The 16,577-nt window shown below is 35.5% G+C and overlaps 1 protein-coding gene across 2 annotated transcripts; it reads right to left on the bottom strand.

The window, feature by feature from the left end:
• Positions 1-1,016: 1,016 nt before the first annotated feature.
• On the bottom strand, positions 1,017-12,175 carry LOC118808244 (cell surface glycoprotein CD200 receptor 1-B-like). 2 transcript variants are annotated; one of them, XM_036570781.1, is made up of 7 exons: positions 11,749-12,175; positions 9,580-9,654; positions 8,390-8,701; positions 7,328-7,600; positions 5,840-5,948; positions 2,251-2,317; positions 1,017-2,133 (listed from the first exon to the last, which is right to left on the bottom strand). In XM_036570781.1, the coding sequence occupies exons 1-7, from the start codon at positions 11,834-11,836 to the stop codon at positions 2,041-2,043; spliced, it is 1,017 nt and encodes a 338-aa protein (XP_036426674.1). In that variant the 5' UTR covers positions 11,837-12,175; the 3' UTR covers positions 1,017-2,040. The 2 variants fall into 2 exon arrangements, with proteins under 2 accessions (XP_036426674.1, XP_036426682.1); XM_036570789.1 differs by lacking the exon at positions 9,580-9,654.
• Between the last annotated feature and the right edge of the window lie 4,402 nt (positions 12,176-16,577).

Below are 16,577 nucleotides of genomic sequence, written 5' to 3'. Positions count from 1 at the left end.
TAGTAAAACCAGTCAAATCACAATAAAAATAAATGGTTAAAAACAGAAAAAACAAATGCAAACAAAGTCCTTGATGCTTCTGACTTTATACTTTCTGCAAATCACTGCCTAAGGAGGTGATAATGATTCATGTTATAAGCCTTATTTCTTCTATTTATTTATTGTTTGTTTGTTACTATATGCAATCATTTATTAATTTATGCAGGTTCGTTCAGGGTGCACAGTGTAGGTGTAGGTTACTGACTGTAAATTTACATCAAGCTTCTTCTTTTTTTCTTGTTTAGCATGTTTGTTACAGTGACTATAAAAAAAAGCCCTCGTACTGTGCAAACGGTGATGCACCACGTGATGTTCAGGGGGGGTATAGTCAGAGGAAGGATGTCAAATGAAACCCACAGAGGGAAAAAAAAGAAAAAAACCCTGCAAACTGAAAAATGTCTTATCGCATATAAATCACTTGTTTATCACATTTAAATTCCACTTGACTCAAAGAAGTTGAATTAATTTGGCATGGAATTGATCAAAACTGAAGAAAATTAAACAGAGCAACTTTTTAAATAATGTACAGTGTTTTATTCTGGCTTATGGAAGAAAAGAAGAGATTAATCTAAATAAGGTCTTACAGACAGTACTGTGCAAAAGTCAGTGACCACTCTTCATTACAGTAAAAAGGCGAAGTTATTCAAGTTAATTATTCATTTTACAGGAGATTTTCTGGGGTGATTAGATATAAGATAATCCACACAAAGAAAATAAAAGCCAAAGGAAAATAAGTAAAAACATAGTTTCCAAAAACTGGACTTCACTAAATGTTCAAAAGATAAAGAGACAGTGGTACTCCTAAGAAGCGTACAAGACCTGGTAGATCACCAAAACTGTCCCCATTAGGTAAACAGTACTTAATGCTTTAATCTTTGAGAGAAAGGAGAAAATGAAGCTCTGCTGGTGTTCTCAGAACAATGGACTGACTACCCCAGAGTCCAGACCTCGTCATCACTGAATGTGTTTGGGATTATTTGGATCGTTAGAAGCAGAAAATGCAACAAACTTCTAAGACTGAACTTAGAAAAATTAGTGAAAAAATATTCCTGCAGATTACTCTGATAAATTGAAAGTCTCATGAAAAGAGAATGGAAGCTGCTGTAATGGTACAGAATGGACACATTAAATACTGAAACAATGTAATATTAATTTTTTTTTGCTGTGGCTTCTTTTGAAATTTTCTGCCTTTTCCTCATGCCCAGAATAACTTCAACCTAATGGCCCTTTTGACTGGAAATGAAAAAATAAATGAAGGGTGGTCTCTGACAGCAGTTCTGGAGTACATTGGTGTAATACATTGTTCCAAATATATGCAGAATATATATTGTGCCACTGTGGGATTTTTGAATATACTATATACAGTGAAGAGCTCCAAAACTGAAATCACAATGGAAGTGAGGGAAGTGAGACTGGCACACATCTCTCATGGAGAAAAGAGCAATAAATCCCTTATTGTCAAGTCTCTGTGATTATTTGATTCACTGAAACATTCCTCACTCCACTCCAGCTCTATCAGTGGATGAGATACAGTCAGCTGGAAATCAAGGCCACGTCAAAAGAAACCTTCCTTAGAGTCTTGAAGGCCCCTCTGCATTAAGTCTCTTTTAGGCCTGTGATCTGTGAAGCTTGGTGGATTAGTTTGGACGTAGTTTGAGCAACAGAAGCACTGCTCACTTCAGTCATGCAGAGTCTTCATATCATGAAGACATGGCGAATCCCTCACTTTCCACTCCTTCTCTTGCTTTGACTCACTCTGGTTTGTGTTTCTCTCATCAGCGTCTGTTTGTTGAAGGCTGGTTTTTTGAAGGGGTTTCATTAGCCTTTGTTTCCAGCTGTATTAGCACACACTTTTGTCCACAGAGTAGGTGTGCAGTGATGAGTGTTGCATTTGTCATGTGCAAAACTCACTCCACTCTGCATTGTGTTCATGTTTGCCATAATCTGCAATCTCATCAAACTGTGTGGGTTTGCGTGTCCATGCATGTGTCTAAATGTGGTTCAAGCGTTGAAGAGATCAGCAGAGGAGTTGTAGATGGAGTTCACTCTTTGCACGTAACTGGCGTAGGGTTCCACTTCTTCAGTGTCACGAGGCTGAACCAAGAGATTCATCGACATTGTTACACCGCATCCAAACTTACACATTAAAGAAAGTTATTAAAATGAGTCTTTGAAGAAGAAATGACACTATCACAAAACAATGTTCTTTACCTGTGGAGTTTTTTCCTCTTTTGATGGTTGGGAGATTTGGGATGAGCAGCAAATCTTTTTAAACACACTGCAAATCAAAAACAGCATAATAAATTAGAGACACCAATGCTGTTTGTCTAAAGAAACAAGGCTCAGATAAGGGAGAATGGGGGTAAAATGTAACGTGGATACTTCATGCAGTTGAATAGGTCCAAGTAGAACATCATGTTTTCATAAAACCATAGATTCACCCTAAAGATTATTTTTTGACACGTTTTTTTTTCATTATTGGGTCTTAGAATTCACTCCTATATTGTTTTCATCTCCATCTAGGTAGCTGTAACATAGCAACATTTAAAGCATTTAAACTCACTGTGAGAGCTAGCATGGCGAGGTTAGTTTTAATACAGTTATAACAATTTTTAAAAATATATTGGGAATATGGACACTCATTTTTTTTTACTTTAGAAGGTTTAGTTGTAACTGTATTAAAACTACCCTTGCCATGCTAGTTCTCACTGTAAGTTATTTATGAGCTTCATAGAACATTGGAAGTTTGGAAGTTTTTATGCACAGATTATCAAAAACCGTTTTAAGAATGAATGTAAACGTTATTTCATTTTTATTGTTTTAATATTTCTTTTTCTAAAACATTTGCCACATTTGAGACACTATCTTTTCACAAATTTTATTTATTATGATGAATATGCTGAAACAAAAGAGTCCACATCCCCCATATATATTCAACAATTGTCTGTGAAGCTCATAAATAACTTACAGTGAGAGCTAGCATGGCGAGGGTAGTTTTAATACAGTTACAACTAAACCTCCTAAAGTAAAAAATGAGTGTCCATATCCCCCATATATTTTTAGAAATTGTATATGAAGCTTATCGATAACTCATAATGAGAGCTGGCATGGCGAGGTTAGTTTTAATACAGTTACAACTAAACCTCCCAAAGTAAAAAATGAGGGTCCATATTCTCCATATATATTCAACATCTCTTCACAAATCATGCTTATTATGATGAGTATGCTGAATTCTCAAATATTCAGGTTAAATTAATTGTGTTTTGCACAATTTAAAATGCATAATTTCCTGTTAGTTTGCTGAATTTAACATACTGGGGGGAAAACTCAGATGTGACCTTCTTTATGATTAATATATAAAAATAGAAATTGTGCGGTAAAATTTCCAGAAACAATTCTATGTTTAAGTGTGTCATCTGTTGAGGATATGTTCTGATTTTCACTTCAAAAATCAACAAAACGTAGTTTGATGGGGGATATTCAAACTTTTGCATGTGACTGTATGAAGCATGTAAATAACTCACAGTGAGAGCTGGCATGGCGAGGTTAGTTTTAATACAGTTACAATTAAACCTCTCATAGTAAAAAAATGAGTTAATATCCCCCAAATATATTCAACAATTGTTTGGAAGTTTTTATGCACAGATTATCAAAAACCGTTTTAAGAATTAATGTAAACATTATTTCATTTTTATTGTTCTAGTATTTCTTTTTCTAGTATTTTTTTCTAAAACATTTGCCACATTTGAGACACTATCTTTTCACATATGGTATTTATTATGATGAATATGCTGAATTCTCATGTATTCAGGTTGAATTAATTGCATCAATTCAACAGTCTTTTTAGTGGCTGTCACAACTAGCTCGTTCAGTCTGCATATGAGGTTAGCTGTTGCGTTTGCATTCACTCTACTTTTGACTGAATCATTCATATATGGTAGATCCAGAAAATAAAGATTGTTTTTATTTGTAGCAGAGATGTGTCGGTTGCTTGTATAAAATAAATATTAATCTTGCTGAAATACTTTTAAAATTTTTCGGCTAAAACCAAAATGTTTAATCCTCAGTTACATATCAGCTTCTGTTTTTTAGTACATTCAGTAATGATTTCTAAAGTAAATTTAACACTTGAAGTTCAGTCCAGGACCGGACTAGTCTAGAAAAAGACCCCTTTCTGTAAGGTGGCCGATTAAATCGCTTTATTTTAATATGACTTATGGCATAACATTAAAGTTGTTCCATGTTGCACATTTAAATGCACAATTACTGTTTATTTGCTGAATTTAACATATTGAGGGAAAAACACATTATATGTGACCTATGCCAGTTATGGCAAATTTTATGGTTAATACATAAAAACAGAAATTGTGCAGTAAAATTTCATATGTTCTTATTTTCACTTCAAAAATCAACTAAATATGTAATTTGATGGGGATTTTCAAACTTTTGCATATGCCTGTATGAGGCTTTGTAAATGCTATGTTTACTAGACAAAACTGTGCACAAATTCTATAGCTTCCCACATTTAAAACAGAGAAAAAAAATTTTATATGACATTAATTCATTTCGTCATGAATGAGCTTATTGTGTTAATAGTTGTTACACTATATAAATCATATTTATGAGCAGTTTATAAACGAAGCCCATAAAACACAATGGAAAGGTATCAAAAAATGACTAATGCACCAGTGACCATTGTCTTTTTACACAAAAGTTGTTACTTCCTACAGAAAGAAAAACAGGTTGCGTATGATTTTAGGAGTCCACCGTAGATGCTTGGTAGATACTGACTCGCTGCCTTTAACTAACATTTAGCTACAACATTTAACTAGCATTTAGCTACAAACCAGTGTTTTTGAAAATGTTGGAATCACTGCCTTGAATAATATAGAACAAATTTCGTTCAGATGCACATATACAAGAGACTAATATGAAGCTAATCTTTCAGAGGTTTCAAAAATTGTAGGATTTAGAAAATTTAAGCATTTTTTGATAAACAGAGCTGTCGATGATTTCATAATAATGGAGAATGCTGTATAGTATTGAGAATTTACTTATCCAGAATGCCTCAGTCTCAAAAAGCAGTGACCAAATCTTGATAAAATAGCCATTAATAGTTTTTTTTAGGACAAGTAAATACTGTAAATTGATCATTAAAGTATATTTTTTAATCACTGTAAAAATGTTTCAACTTTAAAAGGTTAAAAAACTTGCTACTTTGCTACTACTATTCTAAATTGAAGTTCGGATTAATTGGCAGAATTTAAGACAGTGTTAATTTATTATTTGAGCTAACTGAATTAAAAATGACAGCCTGAACTTATTGAAAATAGCCCCTTAAAATCCCAGGCTTATTACATAATACAGCTTATTATTCAGTAACTACGGGGACTTCAATGCAAACTGGCTGAGCTATTCTTAGGTTACAGAAGTGTGTAATAAAAAAAAATAAAATGTTAAAACACTAATTTTTTGCCTTTTTTATTTGCCTTGACAAATTAAGTTTAGATCATTTCAATGTAAACTCTATTGTATGTCATTATTGAATATCTATTATTAATATAAGTGATTCTAAACTTTAACAGTGTATTAATTGCAAATTAACCTTAAGTAGAATGTAATAGATTCTATTAAATATAAATCTAAACCTAACCCCAACTTTAACTTTGACCCAAAATCTAAACCCGTCATTAACCCCGTTGAAAATCAAGTTTGTTAACAATTAAAGCTTCTGTAGAAAATCTATAGGAAAAATAAAATGTGACCATCTTCTAATATCAGTCTTCAGAAAGCATCCTACCTTAACCGTCCAAGTTTTTCCCGCATGATGTAGAGACCAGTCAGGAGAGTCACGATGGAGCAGGTGGCACAAACGCCCAGAAGAATAAAAGGCCATTTAACAGGATTGTCTGGCAAGACAGCACATATGACAGGAGGTGAAATATTAATACAGAAAGCTCCTGTTGCATAAGTAAATCTTACAGACTGGAGTAGGGACTGTCCCAGATTGGGTGTGAAAGGAGATCATTCATCAAAAGCCACTAGTGTTCAGTACAAACTTTAGCAGCTTTTTAAAATAAACTTTAAACTATTCTGTCAGGAGGTAACAAACTATACTTTATCGTACAGGTCTCTTTTTCATTAAGGGTGATTTTAAATTAATTTTATAAACAAGGTTTTATGAAAAGCTACAAGTAACATTCACATAGACTGCTCATTTGATTTGAACTGTGTAAGAGTGTGTTAAAAACAATAGTCAGTCTGTTTCAGTGTACAGACTAAACAAAATCAGTGATGAAAGCTGATACGTGACGGTACTAACTAAAACATGCTAATGATAAAACAGCAGCATTATGTTCATGGCCAACTTTCAGCTGACTGTAAATCCTGGCAAAGTGATCTAAAGAGAGACAGAGTCAGTCAAATTGGGTGAGTATTAAGAAACTATGAGGAATTAAATGATTAGGGATGCACAGTGACATCATCACAGTGGAATCATATCAGTATCAGCAGATGTTTCTTTTAAAAAAAATATTGGCATCTGACAGATTACATTTGACCTGTACTTCAAACTGATATTTGCAGAATATCTGCATTTTATTTATTTGTATCACTATAGAACCCTTTAGAAAACCCTTGTAACCCTTGAAGACCCTTGTAACCTCATAGAAAAAAATGGCAAATGACTCTGTACTGTCTGCACTTGCAGATACAGTCACATGCAAAAGTTTGAGTATCCTGGTTAAATGACGTTTATGTTGATTTTCTAACTGAAAATAAGTTACCACATTCTTTACAGAGCACACTTCTACACATTTTAATGCACGATTACTGTTTATTTGATGAACTTGACACACAAAACACAAAGCATAAATGTGGCCTGTGCAAAAGTTATAGCACAGGATTTTGAGTTTCTATTTTTATATTTTATTTTCATTTTTTAACATGTTAAACTCATCAAATAACTAGAAATTGCTCACTAATTTGCAGAAAAGCAAAAAAAAGGTTTAAATGTGCTCTGCAGATGTTTGTTAATATATTGTGATTAAGAAAGTCAAAAAAAAACATGTAATTTGACCAGGAGTATTCAAACCTTCACATTAGACTGTACATACATGATAAGTATTTTGTATTGACATTGCCCTATAATTCCAAAATTGGTCCATCCCTAGAAATCATCACATAAAAAATGCTAATCACTACAGCCCCAGTCAGACTGTCTAGCTCGTGTATTTCTTCAAGATGCTGCCAGTGCCTTTCAGGTGCATTAGACAATCTAAGTGCCTACCGTTGCCTGTAAAGATGGTGAATCGAGTCTCTGGCCACTTGGAGTGGCTGGCAGCTACACAGGTCAGGTTTTTGTCAAAGGCATTTCGAGGCAGCTGTAACCGGCTCGTGACTATGAAAATTCCACTAGCTTCTCTGGATGAGTTTGTCTCAGGTAAAGAGGAGTTCGACAGAGGTTCCCATAGGATAGAAGCTTCTGGTAAACTCTGAACTTCGCAGATGGCAAAAGTGTGGCCACCTTTAGTTTCCAGCCAGCCAGCCATCTTTGGTTGCACTAATGGCAGAAAAAGAGACATTTTATCAGACAAATATGGACTTTCTGGCATGAGGTGATCATCTAATCTAAAGGTCAAAAGATATGTTAAGACATGATATCAATGATATTCTCCTAATATATGTTAATATCATGTACTGGCTGTGTTGCACTTGGGGCTGTGTGAGCTATTTTTCCAAAAAAATCCATCACAAATTAACAAAAATATGATACAGTTGTATGCAAAAGTTTGGACACCCAGCCAAAAGACATTAATGCAGGAAATAGAAAGTCAATGGAAACAGCACCGCACAAAAGTTTTTAGAAAAATGCAACATGTTCCCTGTAGAGGATGTTATTTTGTTTAATTTGTTAAATTAAACAAAATATGTAATTTAACTAAAAGTATTCAAACTTTTGCATGCCACTGTATGTTTTCTTACCTACTTTGTCACAAAAAGGAGGGTTATGGCTTCAGTCTTTTTCTGTGTACTGGGTTTAAATTAAATCAAAAGAAAGAAAGCAACAATATGAAGTGGAAAAATAAATTTATCATTTTTACACTGCCATCATTGGCTCTCTGGGTCCCCAAAAAACAAGGAAGCAAAGCCTATTGCAACAAAACATGAGTGATATTCATTCCTAGAATAGTAAAAGGGCTCATTCACAGACAGATTATTTGTGAAGCTAAATCTCAACGTAGGCTTCAAAGTAAAGCCATTTTACATGCTCAGAGCATGTAAGCACTTGGCCTGAAGCCTCACAAGCCCACAGCAGTGGGTTCTTCATGTAAAATGGCATTGAGCTTACCCCATGCAGACACATATATGTTTTCCACGTAGCCCCCCGCATGGTAGGACACATCACAGGTGTAATTTCCTTCATCTTTAATGGAAAAGTGAGGGATGATCAGACTGTAGTCTCCACCTTTACTAATATTAATCTTCTTTCCATCTTGGCACGTGTCAAAATTGGAGTCATTTCTGGCCACAGCAATGCTGCAGTTCTTCTCTTGTGTGCTGATTTTCCAGATGACATAAATCATCTCACTCCATGCTATCTTTGTGTTGGTGCAGAGTAAAGTGACCCTGCTGCCCACTTCAAAGCTCTCATTCCTGAAACCTGTAAGAATTATTAAACATAATTTAACATGACTTACTCTAAAATTAATTTAAAATATGGCAGTCAAGCTCAGCAACATTTTTCCTAACATTTTGATCTCAGTTCTGTGCAAAATCTTTGAAATTCTTGAAAATTGAAAAACTATTTATCTTAGCCAGTAAAAACACTGTAACATTCAAATAATTTAAAACAGGGGCAGATTTAGTGATTCTGGGGCCCTGGGCAGAAGACAGGAATGGCACCCCCTAAATGCTCATTTTTAAGTTAGTTTAAGCTCTGGGCTACTGAGTGTCACGACCATCTACACTGCATAAAAAATATATCTTGCTAAGTGAAATTTTAAATCTAGTTGATATATCTAATATTTCTCATTTCGAGAGAGTTGGAAGAATATTTCTTATTTATCATATAACTTATTACTAGCCTTTTTACTTAAATTATTAAGTGAAGTTATCTAACTACATTGGCAAATACTTTTACTTGTTTTAAGAAATAATGAAAATCTAAAAATAATTGCAGATAACAGCTATTATACACACATACACACACATACACACACACACACACACACACATTACTGTATATTATTATCATTTTAGACACACATTCTGTCTTGTACAACATTCTTAATCTTCTACATGACTCATCACATGCACACACTTGGAGATGTATCTTTCCTTTCTATACTAGACTGGTCTTATCCCTTGGCACAAATGTGCAAAAGGAAATGTGTCACTTCCCGTTAACCAGAAAATAGCACATTAGGATCTGACATAAAATATGCAACATACAGTTTACTACACATATAACAGATGTTTCAGAAGTGCTAACAGCTCAGTTTTCTTTAACATGTTAATACTGTTAGTTCTGTTTATTACCTTCAAGCTTTACTGTTGTAGGATCAGGGCTGTGTGGTGTTTTGTCAGAATCCAGAGAAGTTCTGTCACCGTGTCCTGAGAGTTACCAGTCCATAGAGGGTTAGTAACAGGTTAATATACATGCAGCATCATTTGTTTCATATCTAGTAGGTTACATTGTGTGAATGTTAGTCATAGGAAATAGGAATCATTAGATTGTGTCAGGGTAGCTTTGTTAGTCGGCCAACTCAAGATGAGAGAAACCATTCATTCTGCAGAACAACTGAAAGCTGAGATGCTAAAACAGAAAAAAAAACTTGCAACTGACAGAATATGAAAGCATAAAAATAAAGCTTCCATCAGACTGACAGTTACAATAATCAAAATGTCATCTCATTCCATGTTCCACTGCTGTTGGGTTTGAGGTCACAAATTACTTCTTCATACTCATGTTTTCAGTTTCACGTTCAAGGTGGTCTCAGCAAACAAAAGAAACCTCAGTAAGTTCCCCCTGAGAATCCCCCCGTGGAGGAAGACAGCTGTGTCACAGTAGCTGTTACTCAGAAAGTAACACAGACACGTGCACCAACACCTCTGTGTATACAGACGTGAGGAAACTGTGCCACAGTTGTCATTGTGCCATCCTCCTCGCACTGCACTACCCTCTGAGTTTCATGGCAAATTTTCCTTCCATTGTGGGTGAAACTATGCCAACAGGTGTCCCTCTTATGAACCACAACTGCAAATCATTTCTCTTAAATCCAGCCACATGTCTCAAGCGAAATGATTCACATGACACTTTCAGTTTATTTTTGGGCTGAGCAATATGATTTAAGTTATCATTATCGTGATACATTACCTCACAATATGTCACAATATTCTTGTACATTGTGGATTTCACCAGTACTTAAAAAGCACTTCCCAACTGCATGTTAGTCAAAAAATGTGAAATTAGTCCTGTTTAATTGGTTTTAGTGCAGCACAGTATGGGAAATGCTAAATAAAATAATGGCATTCATAGTTTTGACAGTATTTTATAAAAGTGGCACTACTTTGTCTTTGTATGTTCATGTAAAAATAAATATAGTGACATATCTTAATATTTTCTGCTATGTCGCCCAGATTTGTCTATTTGTCTCCAGTCTATTGCAACTGATATATTTATCCTAGGAGTCACTAAATTAAAGATTGATTAGTGCAAATTTAGTCAAGTGCACTATAAAAAAGCTTTCAGTAAAAGGAATAATGCTGAAATACAAGTATGAAGACACAGTGAAGAACGGCTGGTGGAATGAGATCATATATGAGGAGTTCTATTCCAAAATGCTGTATGTTCATTCAAAATGAGAAAAAAATTTGACTGACGTATAACACACTCAGTTAAAAAAACACATTTTTATTTCTTTAATAAAAGTGGTATTACTTATAATATAGCACAGATAGTTCGTATTTTTTTTTTGTGCAAAGTCCGCTCCCAACAACTAACAGTATTAAAAGTTCATGAAAGTGTCTATGCAGCTGTACTGTGCAATTGTATTTTATTCCAAGTAATTTTGGACCATATCTATTAGTCCATTCACTATGGAAAGCTCAGACAATGTAAATGGTTGCTGATGTTTTTAAATAGTGAATATATAAAAAGTGAAGTTAGGAGATTTCGATATGTATAGTACTGTGCAAAAGTCTTAGGATCTTCTGAAGTCGCGGAAGTAAGCGTGTCTCTGCCAGTAAAAACACTAACATTAGAATAAATGCAAATAAACATGAATACAGTGAAATATAACAAAAATGTTTGAGTTTGGTTCCTGATTTCTCGCTGTAGTTAAGCCATTGCACAGAACTTTCATCAGAAGCATGTGATTTAACTTAATTAAGGATTTTTTAGATAAGCTATTGGATGGCATTGGTGGTAACTGTAAATACTGGACTTTCTTAAGGAGAGATCTAGAAATGGTTACGCTAACACATCGAACCACCATTTATTTTTTCCATATTCCAATGTTTATTCCAGTTAGTGTATTTTTAAACAATTAAATGCCTAAGCTTTACATGTCATATTCTCAGATGTCTAAGATTTTTGCACAGTATTGCATCTTACTCAAACAACCTCAGCGTTCATTGTTTTAAACTGTGTGCCTAGTGTATGAAAACCAAGGTAAACTGGGTGCAGAGAAAACAAGATGAACAAACCTGATGTGAGATTTCTTGTGAGACAGACAGCCAGAACAAACACGGCTCTCAACATCCACTTATTCTCCATGGCGCTGATATCTCTCATTTTTCTTCACCTTTCTAGTCCTTTTTTGGTCTGTACTGAACTTCTTGATGTCAGCGCCTCATGTATGGCCCGTTTCCCTCCTCTGAACCCGACACGCTTCTGAAGTGCTCACTGTGATGGTGCTGTCAGAAGAGTCAGTGTCACGCAGGTCTTTCGCCCTGGCTCTTGTCTCCTGTTCTAGAGCCTCAGACAATCTCAGCAAGGCTTAAACACTGAAGCTAAAGCTCTTTTAAACTTCACGGCGTGGCAGCGTCCCTCTGTCTCTGTCCTTCTGAGTCTGGCTTGTTTGTTCTTTGAGCTTTTGCCACCTTCAGCACTGTGACGTGTCCTGTGATACACCCCTCCATTTCTTTATTGCATTTCTCATACAGCTCCTGTCTATGACAATGTCGACTTCCTGCACACTAAACCACGACTGTCACATGAACATTTTCCTAAGTGCAGTGCTCCCACTCTCTCTCTCTCTCTCTCTCTTTCTGATGTTTTTGAAATGTTACAATGTTATATTTATACCATAATATTAATTATATATACACACACATACATATATATATATATATATATATATATATATATATATATATATATATATATATATATATATGCATGTATATACACACATATGCAACCCTGATTCCAAAAAAGTTGGGATGCAGTGCTAATTGTGAATAAAAACAGAATGCAATGTATATTTAATTGAATGTTGTACTATTTAATTGAAAAAAAAAAGACAACATATCATACTTGTTGAAACTGAGGAATTTTCTTTTTGATGCCAGCAACATGTTTCAAAAAAAGTTCAAACAGGGGCACGTTTACCACTGTGTTTCATCACCTCTTCTTTTAACGACACTCTGTAAGTGTTTGGGAACTGAGGAGACTGACTGCTGTAGTTTTGAAAGTAAAATGTTTCCCCATTCTTGCATGATATAGTATTTCAGGTGCTTAACAGTTCAGGGTCTCCTTTGTCAATTTTTTTGTTTTATAATGTGCCAAATATTTTCATGGGTGACAGGTCTGGACTGCAGTCAGGCCAGTTTAGCATCCAGACTTCTTTACTATGGAGCCATACTGTTGTAATACATGTAGAATTTGGTTTGACATTGTCTTGCTGAAATAAGCTAGGCCTTCCCTGAAAAAGACGCCATCTGGATGGCAGCATGTGTTGCTCCAAAATCTGTACATATCGTTCAGCATTAATGGTGCCTTCACAGATGTGTAAGTCCCCCATGCCATGTGCACTAATGCACCCCCATACTGTCACGGGTGCTGGCATTAGAACTGTGCTGGTAAATCTTTAGAACTGGAACTGGTGAAAAGCTGGTCCCTCTTCTCTTTAGCCCGGAGAACATGGAGTCCATGATTTCCAAAAAAGAATTTTAAATTTTGATTCATTAGACCACAGGATACTTTTCCACTTCGCCTCAGTCCATCTTGAATGATCTCAGGCCCAGAGAAAGCAGCGGTGTTTCTGGATCTGTTTATATATGGTTTCTTCTTTGCATGGTGGAGTTTTAACTTGCATTTGTGGATACAGTGATGAACTTTTATACCCTATCATGTTACTGACCTGTTACCAATTAACCTAATTAGTTGTGAGATGTTCCACCAGGCGTTTTTTTAGCATTACACAAATTTACCAGTCTTTTAATGCCTCTGTCCCAACTTTTTTAAAACATGTTGCTGGTATTAACATTTTTATTTACATATTGCACAGCACCCCAACTTTTTTGGTGTGCAGGCAAATTGGACATGGCTAAATTGCTGGCTAAATTGGCCCATGGATGTGAGTGTGTGTGTGTGTGTGTGTGTGTGTGTGTGTGTGTGTGTGATTGTATATGTCTGTGTGCCCTGCGATTGACTGGCAACCTGTCCAGGGTGTTTCCTGCTTTTCACCCAATGACTGCTGGGATAGGCTCCAGCACCCACCTGTGACCCAGTAAGATAAGTGGCTTAGATAATGTGTGTGTGTGTGTGTGTGTGTATATAATATATATATAGACATTGGGTTTATGTATAACACACACTGCATGTCATATATGTCCACACTATACAGTGCTGTGCAAAATCATATATTTCAAAAGCTATTTAACTGGACAGTAAGCATTTATTCACTCAGAACAAACAACATTAACATGATAAGTAGTTATGTTACAGTTGCAAGCAAAAGTTTGGACACCCCATCCAAATAACTAATTTTGTTGTTTTTTGAAGTAAAAAGAAGTAACACAAGTTCTACAGCAAACTATTTTTTAAAAAATAACATTTTCTGTTAATTCTCACTTACTTTATAGTTCACCCACTTAAAAAATAGTAGAATAAAGTAGTGTGGCATCAATGAAGAAGAAGACACGGAAAACACTGCGCTGTAAAGGCAAATGCTCTTTTATTGAACATGGGGACCCCTGCTACGTGCAGCTGAAGTGGCTGAGAGAGTAGACAGATTACTTCTAGCTATACACTTTCTCCTGATGGTAGGCACTAATGCTGCACTATCTACCCCACAGCCCTGCACAGAATAACACAAATAACACGTGCATATCTTTAAGCTAACAATTACTTATTTACAGTAAAAGTCTCTCCTACTGTAAACACAGAGCCTCGTATCAAAACCTGGTATCAAAATTCCTTCTAACAAGCTTCCAGAATACCAACTACTTTTTTGAAAATGAGATTCTTGTTACACTTTATTACATTAATCTTTATGTTTTATAATGCTCCATTGTTGTTTATAAGCAGAAAAAAAAAAAACAACCAAGATAAATTGTTGTAAATCCTTTTGCTGGGTGCCTAAGGCTTTTGCACAGTACTGAATATCAAATATATACACACACTTTTTGTCCAGAAGTATCAAGACACTCCTAGTTAGTGAATTTAGCTACTTTAAGGTGACATAGGCATCAGTTGCTTAAGTACAGCTTGTATAATCCTTGCCAACAGAATGGGATGCTCTGGAGCAGCCACACAAGAGTCTGGAGTCAACGTGCTCAGTGCCAAGCATCAGCTAGAGGGGTAAAAAGCCCCCCAGCATTGGGCTGTAGAACAGTGGAACTGCATACTCTGGAGTGATGGAGCTCCATCCAATAATTGGGATAAGTTGCAGTAGAAGAGGGCAAAAGTTGAATGGAAGTGTTTCTGAGGTTTGAATTGATACCAAATCTTGCTTCCAAACTAAAATGTTTCAAAGTGTTTACTTGAGTTAAATGAAACCAGTTAAATCACTTGTTACCATGTGAAGTAATGTGAGTGGAGGTTGAAAGTAGCATCACAGTGTACAAAATATCTGTAATTTCTCCTGAACTGGTTACTCTATTAATTGCACTTCTAAAATTAAGTGGGTCAAGTGAAACCAAACATTTGTTTAAGCAGCACCATAAAAACATTTCTGGCTCCTTTCATGGAATATTCCTATATTACTCACTGGTATCTTCAAGAACCAAAACCACATAGTTCCTTAAATTAAGATGGTATTTTGATAGCTCTTGAAATCAATCATGCAATGACAAAATTCTAAACAGTCAAGCCCAATGGCAAAGAAAAGGTTATTAAAGAATATTGAACCTCAGTTAGCTAATGCACTAGCTTCCATATTGTTGCTGTAGTGTCTCAAAAGTGGTAACTTCATAGGAAAACGAAAAAGCCAAAACACAATGTTTTCTCTTTTTTTGGCGTTTTCACAGTTTTCTCCCCAATTGAGTAGTTTGACCTACTAGCTAGGTCTCCCCCAGTCACACAATAGTTCCTCCAAGTCATGCAAAGCACCACCACACCTCTTTTTGAACTGCCAGTAATGCAACGTCATTGGACAGTTAAACACGCTTAGAGGAGAGCGCCAACTGCCAAATCTGTTACATCAGCTTAAAACATAATTTTAATGTCAGTCAGTGTAACAAGACTTTTCTCCAATTAATTTTGGACCATTTCTATTGGTCCATACATTATGAAAATTGCACACAATGCTAAGGGCCAACTGGCATTTTTAAATAAAAAAAGAAAGAAAAGAAATATGACAAAAACAGACACAAGGTCATTTGTTAGCAAACCAACTTGCTAACAGCGAATATTTCTCGGATTAGCTCTGTAATTAGCTGGTTCGTTGAGTCAGCAGGCCATATACGTAGTACTAGCAGCTTGTATTGTGATATGCTGAATTTCTGCAAGCAGTAACAAGTGGAATATGAAACCATACCATTTTTTGCACTCAGGTTTCACTCAGTTTTTGTGTAGGCAGAAGATTTACAAAAGCTGATGCTTTTGCAACATGCGCGCATGGAGTAAAGTGGAGGGGGGTGGTTCAAACAGTACTGGGACAAAGGGTGATTTTTCTGTTCTGCTTTTCACTCATATTTCATTTAAGTTGTGATATTTCATTTGCAGTTAGATCTTATCTTTAACTTTTGATTTATGAACAACACATTTAATATCCTCCTCCTGATTTCAAGAAATAAAAGTGATGAAACTTCCTGTGTATGGCACTTTGTTTATGCATACTCAGCCCATACAGGCTACTTGCCTTTAGCATGCTGCCTTACTAAGCAAGAGAGAGAGAGAGATTATCAGAGAGGGCCTATAGTTTAGATAACACCCTTTAGCTCAGTGTAAATGAGGTTTGCGAGTGAAAAGAAGCTTAAAAGTTTAAAGAACTTCTTTTCCACCACAAAAGAACTTTCCACATAACGTAACACCTTAACACCAACTTGATGTTTTTCCTAGAACCTTACATTGAAGCCAAAAACTATTT

The sequence above is a fragment of the Colossoma macropomum genome, unplaced genomic scaffold, assembly GCF_904425465.1.
Source record: "Colossoma macropomum unplaced genomic scaffold, Colossoma_macropomum, whole genome shotgun sequence".
Lineage (NCBI taxonomy): Eukaryota > Metazoa > Chordata > Actinopteri > Characiformes > Serrasalmidae > Colossoma > Colossoma macropomum.
Note: the sequence above shows the minus strand (reverse complement) of the source record. Positions and strands in the feature narration are given on the sequence as shown.